General features: G+C 43.9%; 1 protein-coding gene across 1 annotated transcript; it reads right to left on the bottom strand.

Moving 5' to 3' along the window:
* Positions 1–390: 390 nt before the first annotated feature.
* Positions 391–18,673, bottom strand: TTLL4 (tubulin tyrosine ligase like 4). The gene is made up of 18 exons (XM_044667554.1): positions 17,142–18,673; positions 15,598–15,701; positions 15,319–15,382; positions 12,594–12,718; positions 11,960–12,070; positions 11,434–11,510; positions 10,420–10,611; positions 10,231–10,313; positions 7,045–7,173; positions 6,376–6,498; positions 5,596–5,694; positions 5,130–5,264; positions 3,465–3,602; positions 3,072–3,174; positions 1,975–2,185; positions 1,823–1,893; positions 1,427–1,509; positions 391–844 (listed from the first exon to the last, which is right to left on the bottom strand). The coding sequence occupies exons 1-18, from the start codon at positions 18,671–18,673 to the stop codon at positions 679–681; spliced, it is 3,546 nt and encodes a 1,181-aa protein (XP_044523489.1). The 3' UTR covers positions 391–678.
* Positions 18,674–19,045: the final 372 nt, after the last annotated feature.

Raw genomic sequence — 19,045 nt, 5'->3', positions numbered from 1 at the left:
AAGAGCTGGGATATAATTATTGGAAATCCTTCTCACTGAAGGTAGGAGAAATTTCCAATAATCTGATAAGAACAGCCAAACTGATAAGCCAGCTATTGTTCTGACAAGGAGTGGTTCTATATGGATGTGTTGGGATCAAGAATCCCATGGGATACGAAACGGAGAAAAATGAGGACGATGGGACACATGGCAAAACCAAGAAAGCTGTGGTCCTTGCTGCTCTTCTCACTTCTGGCCCTGACATGATGGACCTGATAAAAACTGATGGGGCTTCTCAAACTTCTAACTAGGGGCAAGAGGGAGAAGAAACAAGGGAATTTGTGTCCCAAGGTATTGATGAAGGAAGTTCAGTTGTTAGATCAGAGAACAAATCACACACGGCTCTGAGCATAGAAATCAAACCCTGTTTTATAAGGCTGCAATGGCCACTGTTTGCTTCTCAGCTGGGATGACAGGAGCTGGGCAGGTAGGCAGGAGAATGGGACATATCCCCTTCCTTACCCTCTCCCCAGCTCCACCATCCCTCTAAGCCCCATAGAAACCCCCTCTCTGGAATTCAACCTTTTCCAAAAATACTCTGACCAGGGGCAGGGTGGACAGGGTTGGGGTTCCAGGCTGGCCGGCAGGCCGGTTCCCATGAGGTAGCTATTGCGCTGGTGCTCCTGGGGAGGGAGTTGATCATGGGCTCACAGAGGCAACAAGGTTGTTGTTGACTTTTGAGGTTGAAGGGGAAACAGGGAGTCTCTGAGCTTGCCCTGTATATTTGAGCATAGGTAACACTGGAGAGCAAGGGCTAGAAGATTGGGTGGTATCCTCATTGTCCTTTGTAGAATGGGGAGTCTTCCTGAGAGAAAGAGAAAAGGAAGAAGACCAGTATGAGACATCATGAAGATGGAGACATCTCCCTTCCTAAGATGGCTATGTTCCCCTGAAGGGCCCTTGGGAAAGGTATATTCACTTGGCTGTGATTCCGTGTAACAATTTTAGCAAAGCCTTCTATAGTCTCCTAGTTCTGGAGTTATTTCCAGTCTTTTTCTGGAAAGGAACTCCCTTATTTCCTCCCCACACAAAAACAAAACAAAAGGCAGTCAGGTCCACGAGCACAAGGAAAGCGGAGGTATGTGCCAGAGAGCTACAGGCATATCTAACAAGGAGGTGCCCAGCTACAAGGCACCATCATGGTTCCCCTCTGTGCTGAGAAGACTGATGAAGCACAGGAAGGAGAGTGGGGCAGAACCTCTCGACCCTCCATCAACTTCTTTGATTCCTTGGTTTTGTCCCAGAAGGGTTTTCATTACTAAGAAGTTTCCTCAGATCCTTCTGGCAAGCTTGGCCAGAGGTTTACTTCCCTTATCATTCCAGATCTCTGATCCCATCCTTCAAACCTCAAGTTCTCCCCAGATTCTGCCCTTCAAGCAGCCTTTACCCCAGTTTGTTCAGCTCTGTTTTACAGAAGGCGTTGAGGAGGATGTCACCCTTCATGACGATATGTGATCTTGGCAGGGACCACTAGAAAAGAAAACAGTGGGGTCCCAAAATTAGAGAAAGCAAGGACATTCTACACACACTTGTCCCCACTGACTATGGGGTGTCAGATCAAGGATTCTCCGTTCTTGCTCAGCAAGACAAAAGGCCAAGCCTGCAAAATAAGTGGGAAGCTTTGAGATCCCTGGGCAAACTCAGAGACTCTTTTTCCCTTCACCAGCCATGATACGGATTCTGGAGGCAATGGAGATAGGCGCATTCCAGAATGGGCCACTTCAACTCAGGCCTGGGTCTACACTGCACTCTAAAAGGAAGGGCAGGGGACAGCCTTGCTCACCATGGGAGCAGAGTCAGAAACGGTTCCAGTGTGAAAGCCTTTGTAGCACCAACTCCGGAGCAGGTCCACCCCTAGGACACAGAGGAGAGAACAATGTGGGCTGCTCCCCAGAACCCCCCACCACTCCCCAGGCACGAGGGCAACCTTCGTACCTTTGAGCTTGTTGCTGTGGTACTTCTGTTCCCACTGCGTGGTCAGGATATTAAAATAACGTGGCTGCTCAAAGAAACGGAGATAGCGGGAAGAGACTCGAGAGGGAAAGACCCGCTCAAACTGGCCCCGGCGTGAGAACTCATCCTCCATTTCCACGAGGACCCGAACGTCATCTGGCGTCAGGATGTCCAGCACCGACGCATAGAAGTCCTGGCATTCCCAGCACAAGAGAGAATGAGATAGAGTGTCAGCAACTGTAGGAGTGGAAAGAAGGATGGAGCACAGAGAACACAGCCAGACATGGGAGGAACAGAAGGTCTGTTATGGGGGGCAGAGAATGCAGAGCTTGATATGGGGGGCCAGAGAACACAGAGCTTGATATGGGAGGGCAGAGAACAGACAGAAAGACTGATATGGGGGAGCAGAGAATGCAGAGCCAGACACAAGGCCCAAAGAATACAGAGTCTGATACGGTGACAGAGAACAAAGAACCAATTTTTTGGGGGGAAGGGGGTGTAACCAGAAAACATAGTGCCTGGTATGGGGTGGGGGACAAAGAACACAGAACCAAATATTTGGGGGGGGTGGTCACAGAGAAGGCAAAGTCTAATACGGGGGAGAGGAACACAGAACCAGATATTGAGGGGGGCCAGAGAACAGTGGGGTTTGCTAGGGATGGGCAAGAAGGGTTCTTGGGCTCTGCTCTGGGGCAGTCATGTAGCATCTGTCCCTTTCTCATGGAGAGGGCAAGGCTAGGAGAGGGCCACCTCGGGCTCTGACTGCTCCTCCAGCTCACTGCTGAGCTCCCCTGGACACTAGGGATACCAAACAGAAGATGACACTGTAGTCTTAGGAAGTGTAGGACACTCAGGCAGAAAGACTAAGGTCAGACATGAGAAGCCAAAGTTGCAGGTTTTTGGCTTATTATTTTGCTCATCCACTAGCTGGTCTGTCTTTCCTTAGACTCCAAATTGCCACTACCACCTGATGGATCTGAAAACCAGTGTAGTCTGGTCACTGGAAAGGGAGCTTTTTGGGAGACTAGAAGGGACATGGCTCTGCTCCTATGATGGTAAGGGGCAGATGGGCACCACACCTGATCAGGCAGTTTCTGGGTCAGGTAATAGGCTTTCTTCATTTTCTCTGCTGTGAAGTACTCTGGAGCCAACCTGGTCTTCTCCTTCGTGGAACTGCTAAGACTAGGGCAAAGGGAAGGCTGGGTTAGGCAGATCTATCCTGAAAATGAGATCTCTTCCCGGAGTAGAGAAGCAGAACAAGGTGGTGGTCCATGCTAGAGGGGCACCAGTAGGCTCCCAATCAGGTGGCTCAGCCTAAAAGCCATGGTTCGGATGAGGAGAAAGAGCCTCTTTGCAACCCCCAAGAGTGGGTGGGAAGCTAAGAGGCAGCCCCTGAGCAGCCCAGGCCTGCACCTGTCACTTCCCAGGGACTCCAGTGGGGCAGGGCACTCAAGCCTGGTGAGAACACTGACCTGATGGTGGAGCTACTAGAGCTGCCACAGCTGGAGTTGACATCCTCTGCATGGGGAAGAACGAAGCCCGCCAGGTTCAGGAGGTCTCGGATCATCTGGCCTTTGATGCTGATGTCTAGTGGTGAGTTGGAATGAAGGCTGTGGAAAGGTAATCAAAACAACCACTTGCTTATTACCAGAATTTTCCTTGTCCAAAATTACAATTTGGTCCTAATTCCTCTCCATTCCCCATGACTGATCTTGCAGAATTTAGGGGGCTTGGGCACCACATATTACCAATTTTATAGTGTTCTTTGATCCAAAAATGGCTTTTCTGACCACCACCCTGTGGGGAAGGTCGCATAATTCTTTTTCTTTTTTTTTTAAATCCTAACAATCTGTCTTAGACTTGATACTAAGCATCTAAGCATCAGTTCCAAGGCAGAAAAGCAGGAAGTGCCAGGCAATTGGGGTTAAATGACTTGCCTAGGGTCAGCTAGAAGTGTCTGAGGCTACATTTGAACCTAGGACCACCCGTCTCTAGACCTGGCACTCTACCCATTGAGCCACTCAGCTGCCCTTATGGCAGAACTACTTCTTAAAGAGGAGGAAATAGACTCAGAAAGGTTAGTTGCCTTACCATTGTCTTAGGGCCATTCAGTGTTAAAGCTCAGAATACAGAGGTCTCCTAAATCCAGGCCAGAGCCTCTTTTTTACCATACTGTATCCAGCCCTCATTTATTTATTTATTTGGTTTGGGAAACATTTTCTTTAATTAATTTAGAATATTTTCCCATGGTTACATGATTCATGTTCTTTCCCTCCCCTCCAACACCTCTCATCCCCCATAGCTAACACACAATTCCACTGAGTTTTACATGTATCACTGATCAAGACCTATTTCTATATTACTGATAATTGCACTGGGGCAGTTGTTTAGAGTCTACATCCCCAATCATATCCCCATTGAACCATGTGCTCAAGCAGTTGTTTTTCCTCTGTGTTTCTACTCCCACAGTTCTTTCTCTAGATGTGGATAGTTTTCCTTCTCATAAGTCCCTCAGAATTGTCCTGGATCAGGGGGCAGCTAGGTAGCTCAGTGGATTGAGAGCCAGGCTTAGAGATAGGAGGTCCTAGGTTCAAATCTGGCCTCAGACACTTCCCAGCTGTGTGACCCTGGGCAAGTCACTTGACCCCCATTGCCTACCCTTACCACTCTTCTGCCTTGAAGCCAATATTCAGTATTTACTCCAAGACGGAAGGTAAGGGTTTTATAGAAAAATAAAGAAAAAAAAAAAGATTTGTCCTGGATCATTGTATTGCTGCTAGTAGAGAAGAGACCTGATTTCTAAAGCAATAGGTGCATTGCAAAGGTTTCCTTGCCCCAGAAATAAGAAGTGGCAAAACTTCTTAGGAACTCTTCTCCTGAGGGTGACCAGGGGCTAGACACCAGACTTAGGGAACCACTTTTGCACACTCTCTTCCCTTATCATCAAGTTCCATTAGACGATGGGGAACAAGGCTAACCAGGGAGCATTCTATCCATTTAATAAAGAAGAGAAATTGAAGTCTAAAATAGGAAAGGGGTCTGCCAAAGTTAGCAAAATAAGAATGGGGTCAAAATTCAGGAAACAAGACTGCATGTTGGGGAGATCTTCAGTGAGTATCCTTGAGGATACCACTCACCTTGGAGAGATATTGACTTCCAGGACCCAGGGCTTCAGATTTTCATCTAGCATGATGTCAAAACCGAAGAGCTCATGGCAGCTATAGGGCCGGCGAACATACATCTTAAGCAAGCTGGTCACATAAGGCTCTGACCTGGTGGCAGGGAGAAGGTATATCATAGGCTTCCTTCCATGGCCCAAGAAGAAATACCAAATAAGATGAACTTGCTCTATGAGGGGGAAACACCAGGTTACAAAAGACCTTATTTTAGTAGTTCTCCATTAACCTTGGGCCAGCTTCTACTAAGACATCAGAGAAAAAATTTGGAGAAAGAATGAAGAAACAAAACCAAACTCACACACATTAACTCTTCTGTCCCCCCACCCCCCAACTTCCAAGTGGTCTCATTTGAGCCTAAGGAGGCCCAAAGCACAGTACCATGGAGGTTAAATCATGATAAGCTAGTCCCTGCCCCATAACTCACGCAATGATGGTTTTGACAACAACATCTTTAATCTTTTCCCAGATGGCATCACTGTTGACTCCTTTTTGGCTCAAATAGTTCCAAAGGGCCTTCAGTGCCCTGGAAAAAAAAAGAGACAGAGAGAGATAGACAGAGAGAGAGAGCGAGTGAGAGAAAGAGAAAGAGAGAGAGAGAGAGAGAGAGAGAGAGAGAGAGAGAGAGAGAGAGAGAAAGAGAGGAAGCGCGAGCGCGAGCGCGAGCGTGTGCTTCATTCAGTATTGTGTTTTTGGGTTTAAGGATCTCTGGGTGGTGGTGAGGGAAGATTTGGGCCTGAGAGCATCTATCTAAATGTATCTTCTCTATCCTTTCTTTTCCTAAACCCCCTGACATTTCAGGGGGAAGAATGTGAACATGAATATAAACAGACCAACTCTGGATTCCATAGTCTGTTTATGATGATTTAGCTCCTATCCTAGGGGTTCTTAACCTTGTTTGTGTCATGGACTCCTCTGGCAAGTCTGGTGAGAATATGGATTCTAAATCTTACGGCAATGTTTCAAAATATGTAAAATAAAATACATAAGATTACAAAGGAAATCAGTTCTATTGAAATAGTTACTGAAATATTTCTTAAAAATTCACAGACCCCAAGTTAAGAGCTTCTTCCCTATATTTCCTGGCCAAACTCTGCTCTAGACTGCTAGCCACCAGTCCCCCAAATCCTGCCTCAATCCCTGCACTTACACATGCCCTCTATTCTGGAAGGCCACCCTTCTCTAGTCCCATGCCCTCAGACAGTACCACTTATGGCCCTGGCAAGCATTTTCATCAGTGTTGGCCTGGTACTCTGTGTTCTTCTTATTGATGCTGTAGTTGGTCAGATGAATGAACTTGTTGCCAAGGCTCTTCATGGAAGAGGAATATCTAGGAGTCAGCAGAAAAGAGGAGAATGAGTAGGGAGGGGTACAAGGAAAATGACACAAATGAAGCCAATTGCATTGCTCCCCTTTACTTTCAGTCTCTAGTTGACTCTCCAATTCCTGAAGCACAGGAAAGTTGGATTCTCAATCAGAGAAATGAGTGAGCAAAGTAGGGACAAGATTCCAATGCATCCAAGCAAAACTCTATTTCTCTCTCTTATCTCAATCTTACCAAGAAGCCCTCCAGAATGCAGTCCTACAATGAAGAATCCCTTAGGGGGTAGCTAGGAGGCTCAGTGAAGAGTGTCAGGCCTGGAGTCAAGAGGTCATAGGCTCAAATCTGGCCTCATACACTTCCTCACTATGTGACCCTGGGCAAGTCACTTAATCCACATAGCCATCCCTTACCACTATTCTGCCTTGGAACCAATAGTTAGTATTGATTCTAAGATAGAAGGTAAGAGTTAAAAAAAAAAAAGAATCCCACACTACCCCTGTTAAATAGACCCATATACATGGGATGCCATCCCCAAGCATCACCACTACCTACTTGCAGCTAGCAAAGCGGACGAGTCCATCCGTGAAGAGGTAGATCCGGAGGGGATCATATGAGGTGACGTAAACGTAGATCCGAAGGTCAAACTTGCTCCCACTGATGAGGTAGGGTTTATGCAGGTACCTATGACAGACGAGTCAATAACAGGAGTGGTATAAAGGACAAGAACAGAGAGAAAGGGAGGAGGTGACTTCTGGTTGCTAAGATGATGGAGTAAGAAACCCTTAGGGCCCACTAACCACCTTCCAAATGACCACAGGAGAACAAAAACATCTCAAAATGTATACTGAAGAGGCAAAACCACGAGAAGAAGGGGGAAGCAGTGTTCTAGCCCAAAACAATGTCAAGAGACAGCAAGGAGAGGTAAGAGAAGATAGCACTGAGTAAGCCTCAGTAGAACTCAGACATGATACTATGCAAGCAGCAGGGGGAAAAATACAGCTGACTCAGGCCAGCCTCAGCAGAAGAGGAACAGAAACCAATGTGATACAAAATAAGCAGCAGTGGGAAGAAAGAAGCCCTGAGTAGTCCAGTCAGATCAGAGGCAAGGTGTGACCAAGAGCAAGCAACAGTAGGAAGAACTGAGCCCATCAAGGTTCAGCCTCAGTGGGACTAGGCAGAACCTAACTCAACCTAGCTGAAATGAACAGCTACAAACCTCCACACAACAGGCCAGAGGAAACAGAAAACTTAAACATCTCGGAAAAAGAAACTGAACAAGCCATCAACCAACTCCCTAAGAACAAAGACTTCCCAATAAGATCAGGAGTGAAACAAGAATGCCCATTATTAACACTACTACTCAATATTGTATTAGAATGCTAGCTATAGCTAGGGAAGAGAAGAAAAAAATTGAAAGAATTAGAATGGAGAATGAGAAAATAAAGGTATCATTCTTTGCAGATGATATGATGGCATACCTAAAGAATCCTAGAGAATCAACCAAAAAACCAACTGAAACAATTAATCACTTTAGCAAAGTTGCAGGATATAAAACAAACCCATATATAATGTCAGCATTTCTCTATACTACCAATAAAGCCCAACAGCAAGAAATAAAAAGAGAAAGCCCGTTTAAAATAACTATAGACAATATAAAATATCTGGGAGTCTACCTGCAAGACAAATCCAGAAATTATATGATCACAACCACAAAACATTTTTCATACAAATAAGAGTCAGATCTAAATCATTGGGGAAACATTAATTGCTCATGCCAAGCCAATATAATAAAAATGACAATTCTTTCCAAATTAATTTATTTATTTAGTGCCATGCCAATCAAACAACCCAAAAATTATTTCATAGAACTAGAAAAAATAATAACAAAATTCATCTGGAAGAATTTATATCAAGGAAATTAATGAAAAAAAAATTTGAAGGAAGATGGATTAGTTGTACTGGATCTCAAACTAAATTATAAAGCAGCAACCATCAAAACAACCTTGTACTGGCTAAGAAATAGAGTGAAAGATCAATGGACTAGATTAGGCACTCAACATGCAATGGTAAACGACCACTGCAAACTAGTGTTTGACCAAATTAAAGACCCAAGCTTTTTTACTGACAAAAATTGCTAGGAAAACTGAAAAATTTTATGGCAGAAATCAGGCATAGACCAACACTTCATGACATATATCAAGATCGAGTCAAAATGAATATGCGATTTGGAAAAAAGGGTGATACCATAAACAAATTAGGGGAGCACAAACTAGTTTAGCTGTCAGACCTACAGACAAGAATTTAGGTCAAAATAAGACACAGAGAACATTATGAAATATAAAATAGATAACTTTGAGTATATTAAATTTTTAAAAGTTTCTCCACAAAATCAATGGAACCAAGATTAAAAGGCAAACAATAAACTGGGGGAAAAAAATTTATAGCAAGTCTCTATGATAAAGGATTTTTTCCTCAGAGAACTGCATTAAATTTATAAGAATACAAATCATTCCCCAATTGACAAATGGTTAAAGGATATGAAAAATGAATTCTCGGATGAAGAAATTAAAACTCTTTAATCATATGAAAAAATGCTCCAAATCACAATCAATTAGAGAAATGCAAATTAAAACAACTCCGAATTATCACTTCACACCCACTAGATTGGCTAACATGACAATAAAGGAAAATGATGAACGTTGGAAGGGATGTGGAAAAATTGGGACACATACACTGGTTGGTCAAGCAGTGAACTGATACAACCATTTTGGAGAATAATCTGGAACCATGTCCAAAGGGCCATAAAACTGTCAATACTCTTTGGCCAAGCAATAGCACTACTAGGTCTGTATCTCAAAGAAATTAAATATAAGGGGGAAAGATCCTACCTCTACAAAAAATTTTATAGCATGTCTTTTTTAGTGGCAAGAACTGGAAACTGAAGGGATGTCCATCAGTTATGGAATGGCTGAACAAGTTGTAGTATATTGTTGTAATAGAATGCTATTGTGCCATAAGAGATGACAAATAAGATGATCACAAAAACTGGAAAGACTTAAATGATGTGACACAAAATGAAGTGAGCAGAACCAGGAGAACAGTGTACACAGTAACAAAAATAATATATGATGATCAACTGTTAAATGTTAAACTGTCAAACAGTTAAATGACCTAACTATTATCAATAAGGCAAGGATCCAGGACAACGCCAAAGGATTCATGACAAAAAAGGATATCCATGACCACAGAAGGCACAAATGGAGTCTGAATGAAGATTGAAACATACCATTCTTCACTTTCTTTTCTCCATTAATTTTTCTCTAGTGTGAGCAATATGTCTTGTTTCACAACATGATGAAAAGGGAAATATGTATTATGCGATAATAAATGTACAACATATATCATATTAATCTGCCGTCTTGGGAAAGGGAGGGTGTGAGAAAGAGAACATGGATTGCAAAATGTCAGAAGACAAATATTAAAAATTGCATCAACGTGTAATCATGAAAAAAAATGTTTAAGAAAAAAAAAAGAATGGATAGGAAGATGGGAGACAGGGAGTAAGGGCTAGTTCAAGGGCTAAAGCCCACAGTTCCTCAAATCAAAAAGTTGCTCGCTACTGAGAAAGCTACCTCTGAAAAGGAGAAATGTAGAACAGGAAGACTGAAGGAAAACTTCCAAGGACAAGAGAAAAGAGTAAGATAAAGAATTTTGTTCCAGGGAAAGAGATTGGCTCACCTCTGCACTAGAAGGGGTCTTCGCTTAGGTAGCTGGCTCCATTTGTGGATGACCTGAATGCCAATTCCTCGGGCTGAAGCTGGCTAGAAGTCAAGAAGACAGGATATTGGGTCAGCCCCTGACCTTTCCCTTCTTGGTTCTTCTTCCTCCCTCCCATGCTGGGCTCACCACCTACTACAGACCCCTTACCGGCTTCACAATCCACTTCTGACGGCTGCTACTCTCCCAAGCCTTTCGAAGAAGTTTGGCATCCTGTGGGAGGATGAAGGACTGGGGGAAGAAGCTGAATTCCTTCTTACCAAATCGGCTCTGCATACGAGACAAGTTACGCCAGAGCCGGTCTTTCCGCCCAATTTGGAATGAGCCTGGGAAGTGGTTCAGCTGCAAAGCAGAAAAGGAGATGGAAGAAGAAATGAGAAAAATTGAAAGAAGCTAAGGCAAACAATGAAAGAAGCCAGCCAGAAGGATGATGCCAGCTAGTCCAGCCCCCTATGCCTGCTCAATAGCTTCTTGAATCACCTAGACCAGTGATGGGCAAACTATTCCCCGAGGGCCAGATCTAGGCCATAGTTTGCACATCACTGACCTAGACAATAGCAATTTATAGAGATATTATGTTCACAAAAGGTAAAGACCCTGTGAACCCTATGAACATCTGGACGCTTGAGGCCTTTCCTTGAAGTCTGAGACAAGAACAAGAGAAGCACCTAGCCCTTAGTAAGCCCCGTCATAAGATATGGTACAAGCCCATTTGTTCCAACAAGGGACCACAAACTCTCATGTTTTACAAAACTCACCAGCTTAGGGGAATGAAGAAACCAAACAGCGGTAAGACTGGAGTGTGTGGTCAGCTATAAACAGACACTCTTTTCTTTGATACACACAAGCTGGCCAAAACTAACCCCATGTTGGGTTTCTTTTCAGTCTCTGTATAGTTAGCAACTAGCATAGGGCTAGACTTGGTTGTCACTTAGTAAATACTTGGGTGATTCTCAGATACTTGGTGCCTAAACTAGATTGGAGCTCAAGGGCTTACAACAGATTCTAATCTGGTGGTAGCTACTGTGCTTCTTCTCCTTAGTTATGAGAAAGCCTTTGGGTTTTTCCCACTTTTCCCTCTCTACTGATTTTGTGTTCTCTTCCCTTTTCTTCCCTGGCCTACCTCCTAGAGTCCTGGTACAGCCTTTCGGAGATGGCTCCTACCTTTTGATGCTCCCGAATTGTTTTGAAACTGGGAGATTTCATGTGGTGACCCCAACAGCCCAGCCAATCATCGTTTTCTGTGGAAGACACATTTTAAAGAGTCAATCCCTCTTATGGTTTCCTCCCTTTGTGGTAGGAAGAGGCTCTTAAATCCCACAAGTGCCCAGAAGTCATTTAGACTAGGGCACTATACCCACTTTCAGATTCCTAAGAGTAACCATGGAACTCTCCAAGTAACTTGGGACACTATCCCTCTGTCTTCAAAGCTCCTATTCCATGGAGAATATGAAAAGACAGAATTCTGATTTTCCTTTTCTCTCATATCTACAATATTTGTCCCGTCTACCATGAACCCTTCATTAATGGATTCTTCTCTAGAAACACCCTGTGCTGAGTCCTAATCCCTTAGCACGTCCTCTAGAAGACAGGAAGTACTCTGGATGCAAAGGGTCGCATCCCACAGAAAGGTCAGACCACTTTGGCAACACTAGTACTGGTAAATGAGGCAGAACACAGTGACACTCACTCTTGCTGACTTTGAAGTGGGAACGTCCAATGGTCTGTTTGACAATGTTGGGAGTCACTGTACTCATTTTCCATCGAAGCAGCTTCCTCTGTTCCCAGGGTAGCTTCTCCACTAAAGAGAGGTTAGGGTGTTTGAAGAAACAATGGTGAAGAATAAGAGGAAACAACTATACAGCTACCATTAACTCCACCCATGGCTACATTAGCCTTTGGGATTGTTCTGGCTCCATGTTTCTGACAATAATCTGAGATATGCTCATGGGAAAGATACTTTTGTAAGGAAAGTCAAGAAGCAAGAAGAAATAAGAAGCAAAGACTAGAGGAAAGATTTAGAGGATAAAAGGAGCAGGACTAGTTAGGAAGGGGGACAATACAGGGAAAAGAGCAAGAACCCAAGAAGGAAATTTAGGCTGAGGCAAAGGCCTGAACACAAAGTTTGAAAAATGGTATGTTCATTATATTTGCTGGCCATTACCTTAACTCCTGGAGGCCAGGTAGTATATCCCCATCCAACCTCTAACTCCCCCTTGCCCTCCCAATTGTATTATGCTTATTTAAAGCTTCTCCTTGTCATCCTACACATTGAAGTTTTCCCCACAGGCTAATGTGATTTTAGATGCTTTTCCCAGGATTACCTCTCTCATCCCTTGTGCCAAAGTAGATGGTGGGGGGAACATTAGGAAAGAGGCTGTAGATAAGGGGTTGCCGGACAACTTTCTCATGGTTGGCAAGGGGTTTGGACAGAACTTCCATGCAGTTCCTAAAATGAGAAGACAGGAACATGGCAGAAAAGTAAGGAGATCTGCTGATATTAGAAGTATGTTTCTTCCTAATGCTGGAGCACAAATCCCTATACCCCAAAAAAGAAAACTGCTAATCAACAACTTCCTTAATACAAATATGTAGGAATGATTTCAAGGTCCATTTATGCTGAGTCAGTGTCATTTTTTAGCAGATGTTCTTAATCCTTTTTATTCTGGGATACACCTTCAGAAATCTATGGTATCACAGAAAGTACACTGGATTTAGATGTGGAAGACTTGAGTATTTCTTGACTCTTGAGTCTAGATCTCTATTACCAGTCTGACCTTGAGCTAATTAATTATGTCATTCCCTTTGACTCAGGTTCTTTATCTATAAAATGAGATGGTTGGAGTAGATTGCCCCTAAGGTCTCTTCAAATTCAAGATTATGATCCTCTGATATATATAAAAAAAAAAAGACTGACAATGTTGTCAGTATTTGACACTTCTAGTTTTCACACCTATGTAAAGAAGTAGAAGGAGAAAGTAGCTAGGTGGTTGGGTGAATAGAGAGCCAGGCTTGGAGACAGGAGGTCCTGAGTTCAAATCTGCCCTCAAATACTTCCTAGCTGTGAGACCCAGGACAAGTCACTTAGCATTGTCTAGCCTTTGCTGCTCTTCAATCTTGGACCCAATACTCAAAATCAATTCCAAGACAGAAGGCACGGGTTAAAAAAAAAAAAAAAGCTGGGGGAGGTGCCATAAAGAACTTTAAATGATCAGGGAATTCAATCTATTTCCTACAGCCAAAGAGCAATCACTGAGTTTTCCTGAGTAAGAAAATGGCAGGATCACATCTATACTTTATGAGAATGGATTTAGCAGATAGGTGAAAGATAGACTGGAGGTCTGCAATGGACTATTACAATTGTTAGGAAAGAGATGATTGGTTCCTGAATCAGGGTTATTGGAGTGAAAAGAGATGCTGAGGCAGCAGGGTTGAAAAGTCTCCACAACTCATTGAATATGACATAGTCAAAGATGAACCCTTGGTTGCAAACTGGTGACTGAAAGAATGATGGTGTTTTTAGGGGAAGATAATGAACTCCATTTTAGACATGTTATATTTGAGACTTTTATGAGATATTTATAAATAGCAGAATGTAATTAAAGAAAAGGCACTGAACTCAGGAAATATGGGATGGAGAGAGGGAGGTAGAGGAAGAGAGAGAGGAGAGCAAACAGGGCAAGGGAGGAGAAGGTCCAGTAAAGAGTCCTGAGGTACACCCAATTCATAGGAGATGGAACGCGGATGATGATCCTGCTAGAGACAGAGAAGATCAGTCAAGACAGTTACAAGAAAACTATAACATAATAGCATCATAAAAACCAGAGGAAAGAATATATGGAAAAGGAGGGCAATTAGTGTTAAACTCTACCAAGTGGTCAAGATATATGAGGACAGAGAAAGGGATTTATTGATAGAGATCACTAGTGATCCCAAAAGAATATAGTTTCAGTTGAGCAATAGGGACAGAAGTAACCACGAAACAGAAATATGGAAACAATGAATGTAAATAGCTTTTTCTAGGAGTTTGGCTATTAAAAAAAAAAAAGATACATGCTGATAGTTTCAAGGGTTTCTTAAAGAATAGAGGAGATCCAGGAATGTTTTTAAACAGCAAAGAAGGAGCTGGTGGAAAAAAGAGATTAAAAATTAGACAAGGGACTATGGAGGTGGAATAACAAATATGTTGTCAGATACAGTTAATGCATTGTTTAGTTACTTATGCTGAATTGGTTTTTGTCTTTTATTTCTAAACCACTGTTACAAGGAAAGACTCATTGAGTAAGAGAGACGTATTTTTAGAAATGAATATGATGTCCAAACAAAAGCTATTAATAGAAAAAAGAAAATTAGGGTGAGAGGATGATCAAAAAGGCAACTTCCTAGAAGAGATGGGAGGAAATCGGGGGCACAGAAAAACAGAAGAGAATTGGCTAGGGAAAAGGCTTTCTCATTCCCAAAGTCTAGAGAGAGCAAAGGAAGAAAGAATAAATGACAATGTTGAATTTGAAATATGGAATTGAGGGAGAAAAAGAACTAATTCAAAATATTCTCGATTTTCTTCAGTGAAATATGAAATAAGGTTCCCTACCAATAAGGCAGGACTGGCATAGACAGCTTCTGAAGATGTTTAGAATAACCACTGTGGAAAATAGGATAGAGGGTCAACCAGGGAAGAATAGTTCAGCAAGATCTCCTTGTGACAGAGAACATAAACTTGTAGAGGACTCTATTCAGCAGGATTATGTGATTTCCCTCAGCAGTATTCAGCAGCATGAAAGCAGCAATGAATAATCCAGGTTTGGTTGGGTTTATTAAAGGAAGAGTGGCAATATGACAAAGAGACAAGGGATTCAGGGGTTGAAGGTAGTAGGCTAACTTCTGCTGAGCACTTCCATCTCTACCTAGTCTTAAGACTTAATTTAAAGCAGGGTGCTCTGTGGTAAGGGACCCCCAATGGCCAAGATGCTTGGATGACTAAGTTCTCCCCAATCTTAAAAATAAAGTAGTCTAATTGATGTTCTGGTTCTGGGTTTCCCAGTCACTCACCGAGAGATCACTGCAACTGATTCACTTGCTGAGACACCACTGACTGAAGAACATTCGGAGTCTTCTAAGGGAAAAAAAAGAGAATTAATAATTTCTAAGAACCCAAGAAGGAGTTATTATGCACATCATACCAAAAGGGAACAAAAGGCAGGAAGGAAAAAAGACCAGTCAGAAAGGGAGAAAAGGTTAATGTAGAAATCAGTCACAAGAAAGCATCCTTCCCAGTGCCCTTAGGTAGCAACATGCACACATGGCAGGGCACCAGAATTGAGTACTTGCCATCTTCTTCTTCATCTTCATCTTGGCTACAACAGTCTTCTAAACCATCTCCCAGCTCTTCTTCTACATCCTCAGCCTCACCATGGAACAGGTCAGTATTTGAACTATAGGGAAGAGATACCATACACTTGCCTTAATGTCGTCTTGCTTTCCAGCCATTGATCCCTGTGATTTGATCTTTGTTCCCCAGTTTGAAGCTCACATCTTTCTCCAAATGCTCCCAAAGCCTGAGAGTATAATACATAATCCCTCCTTTGGTAGGGATCCTGTGTCTTCTTTTTCTTTATTCTCTCAGAGTACCGCTGTCTCTAGTAAAGCAGTATGCTCTCAGGAGGCACTAAAAACCTGCCAGTGGGACTGGCTCCCAGAAAGACTCTTCTCTGAGAATTACAGAACACAGACATGCACAGGAGAGAAAGCTAAGGCCTTGTATGCATGGGCTAACCATCAATTCAATATCTTCTCCGAAGCTGGGCAAGAACCTGCCCTTCTAACCTGAGGAGCTTCTTGAATCCACCCTCACCCTTCCCCATCCCTAAAGAAAAATCAAACTCTAGGTCGGGCCCATGACTAAATCATCCAGCAGAGGTACATTATTGAGTCTATTCACTTCATTAGGACACTATGATGTTCCTAGTTCTTTTTTTTTTTAACCCTCACTTTCCTTAGAATCAATATTGTGTATTCATTCCAATGCAGAAGAGCAGTAAAGGCTAGGCCAGTGATGGTAAACCTATGACACGCTTGTCAGCACTGACACGTGTAGCCATTTTCGATGACATGGGCCGCATGTGGCCACATACAGAGAAGTATGGGGCTGCATGCTGAGGATGAAACATTTGCTATTGTATAGTGTAGACATTCTATGCACTATAGATAACAATTCTACCTATATTAATTTACCTATTTTGGTTTATTAAATAGTTTTATATTACAATTATACATTTTTGTTCAACTATAAATATGAAATTATGTTATTTTTCTCGAAGTGACACACCACCTGAGTTATGCTTGTTTTTTTTTGCGAATTTTGACACACCAAGCTCAAAAGGTTGCCCATCACTTGGATAGGCAATGGAAATTAAGTGACTTGCCCAGGATCACACAGCTAGGAAGTGTCTGAGGTAAGGCTCTCAATTCACTAGGCTACCTAGCTATTCCTTGGATCTATAAACTTTAAAAAATATATTTTTTAAAAATAATTCCTGGGGGCAGCTGGGTAGTTTAGTGGATTGAGAGCCAGCCCTAGAGATGGGAGGTCCTAGGTTCAAATGTGGCCTCAGACACTTCCCAGCTGTGTGACCCTGGGCAAGTCACTTAAACCCCATTGCCTAGCCCTTACCACTCCTTCTGCCTTGGAACCAATACCCAGTATTGATTCCAAGACAGAAGGTAAGAGTTTTAAAAAAAAATATTGGTTTCCTATGTGATCCCATGAATTTTATTTTATGCATTTAAAAATATTCTTCTGAGAGGGGTTCATAAGTTTCACCAGGTTAAGAATTCATATTGAAGAAAGATATTGAGAATATTCTAGAACTCACCTGAAGGTTCTAGCAGATGAGCTGTTCTTCTGCTGTTGTTGTTGCTGCTGCTGCTGCTGCTTGCCTTCTTTCTGTCCTTTAACTGACTGATTCAGATGGATGGAGGAAATTCGGTTGGCCACATCTGTCACAGTGTGAGCCTGAGGTTTTTCTCCTGTGTTGCTCATCCCATTCCCACTGGCAGGTTCATTGTTGGGAGGGGTGGAATGTGAGGCAAGGAGGTGAATGCTGATGCGCTTCGTACAGAAGACAGTGCTATCCAGCCCCACATTGTCAGAGCCATCCGTAAGGGGTCTAGTCTCCAAAACCCCGTCTTCTCGGGCAAACCGAGGAGTCACCACAGGGGGCTGCCACCGCCCATTCCCATTAAGGAGATTCCAGTGGAAGCTGGGGTTCATGAGACAGGACCGTTCAAACCGGTAGCCTTGCCCCATCTTGGTATAGCCCCTCCCTGTCAACTTCCTCACAGCTTCAGTCAACCGGATCTCCCTGGAAAAGGATCGGGGACCGTCTTTAGCCTCTAAGGTCCAAGAAGGCCGCTCTGCCTTTAGGGGTGGTGGGCCGTTCTGGCCATGAGTGGGAGAGGCACCTCTGGCAGGGGAGCTGGTAGTGGTTGTGGTTAGGGTGTTAAGGGTGGGAGGAGTGGTGGTGGTGGTGGTGGTGGTGGTGGTATGGACAGTGGCATGGTCAGGGATGGTGCCATTGCTCTTGGATACCCTGTGTTCAAGGTGCAGGGGGGAACAGTCTCCAGTGCCCCCTGAATGATGCCAAGAGACAGGCAATGGGATCTTGGGTGGGGGTACTGGCTTCAGGCCTTCTGAGACCTGCTGTGAAGGCACTTTTGTGCTATTTGGCCTCAGGAAGGAATTGTTGTTGAGCACAGGCTTGTAGGAAGGAGAGAGGGAGGAAGGGATCTTCCCTGAGATGGCAGGGGCCATGCTCTTCCCTGAAGAGTGTTCCCCTGCAGCTCTCAGAGGGAGACCTGGGTCTGGGGCTGAAGAAGCCATAGCCCCAGGAAGGTTGGAACCTACGGCTGGGGTGATGACCTTAGGGACAGGGAGCCCCACAGGGAGGCTCCTTCTGGAGAGAGTAAAGGGTCTTTTGTCTGATGGGCTTGACCGTAAACAGAAAGACTCAAGCTGCTGGTAAGGTTTGTGTCTGTAGTTGGAGCGACGGTACAGCAAAGTGCTGCTGAAGAGGTCCGGGAGGGAGTGCAGATGACAAGGAGAGTTGCCGTGGCCTGCGATGACAGCTGTGGGCCCAGAGCCACACAGGGGGCCGGGATAAAAAAAATAAGCTGGCTGGGGAGTGATCCCCAGGCCACCCGGGCCGTGCCCTGATGAAAGTGTGCCCACGTGTTTCTTTTCTAGTCTCCAGAGCGGCTTCACTTGCTGTTGTGCCTGGTACCAGGTTCTGCCCTCAGAGGGTTTCTCAGCTGGTGGTGCCGGCACTGGGCCCGGGGGACCACCTTGCTTGAAGCTGTTTCCCCGGCGGAGGCCAAGACTATAATGCTCTGTCCCTGCAGAGGCCATGAGGGAGCCATTTCACAGCCACATATGGCCTGGCTCAAGCACGGTGCCCTGCGCTTCAGGCAGCAGCAGCAGCATCCTTGGGATCGTCAGCCTGAAAAACGAAGAAAGAAAGAGGTGAGCCAGTCCATAAAGACAAACTGAGGAGACACAGATGGACCACATTTCTAACTGCCTTGACTCAGGGGACCAAGTTTGACCCACGTTTTACTGGTATCCAGGGAAAGTCAGCTCTCAATAAGAATATTTCCCTCCTGACAAAATCAGCGCAGACTTTTAAGAAGAGTTTTAAGACACATGTACTTGCTCATATTCCTGCACACAGGAAACTCCCTCTTCTTTCCTTCCACTAAACGCTATTTCAAGATACTTCTC

The sequence above is a fragment of the Gracilinanus agilis genome, chromosome 3 (genome assembly GCF_016433145.1).
Source record: "Gracilinanus agilis isolate LMUSP501 chromosome 3, AgileGrace, whole genome shotgun sequence".
In the NCBI taxonomy this organism is placed as follows: domain Eukaryota; kingdom Metazoa; phylum Chordata; class Mammalia; order Didelphimorphia; family Didelphidae; genus Gracilinanus; species Gracilinanus agilis.
Note: the sequence above shows the minus strand (reverse complement) of the source record. Positions and strands in the feature narration are given on the sequence as shown.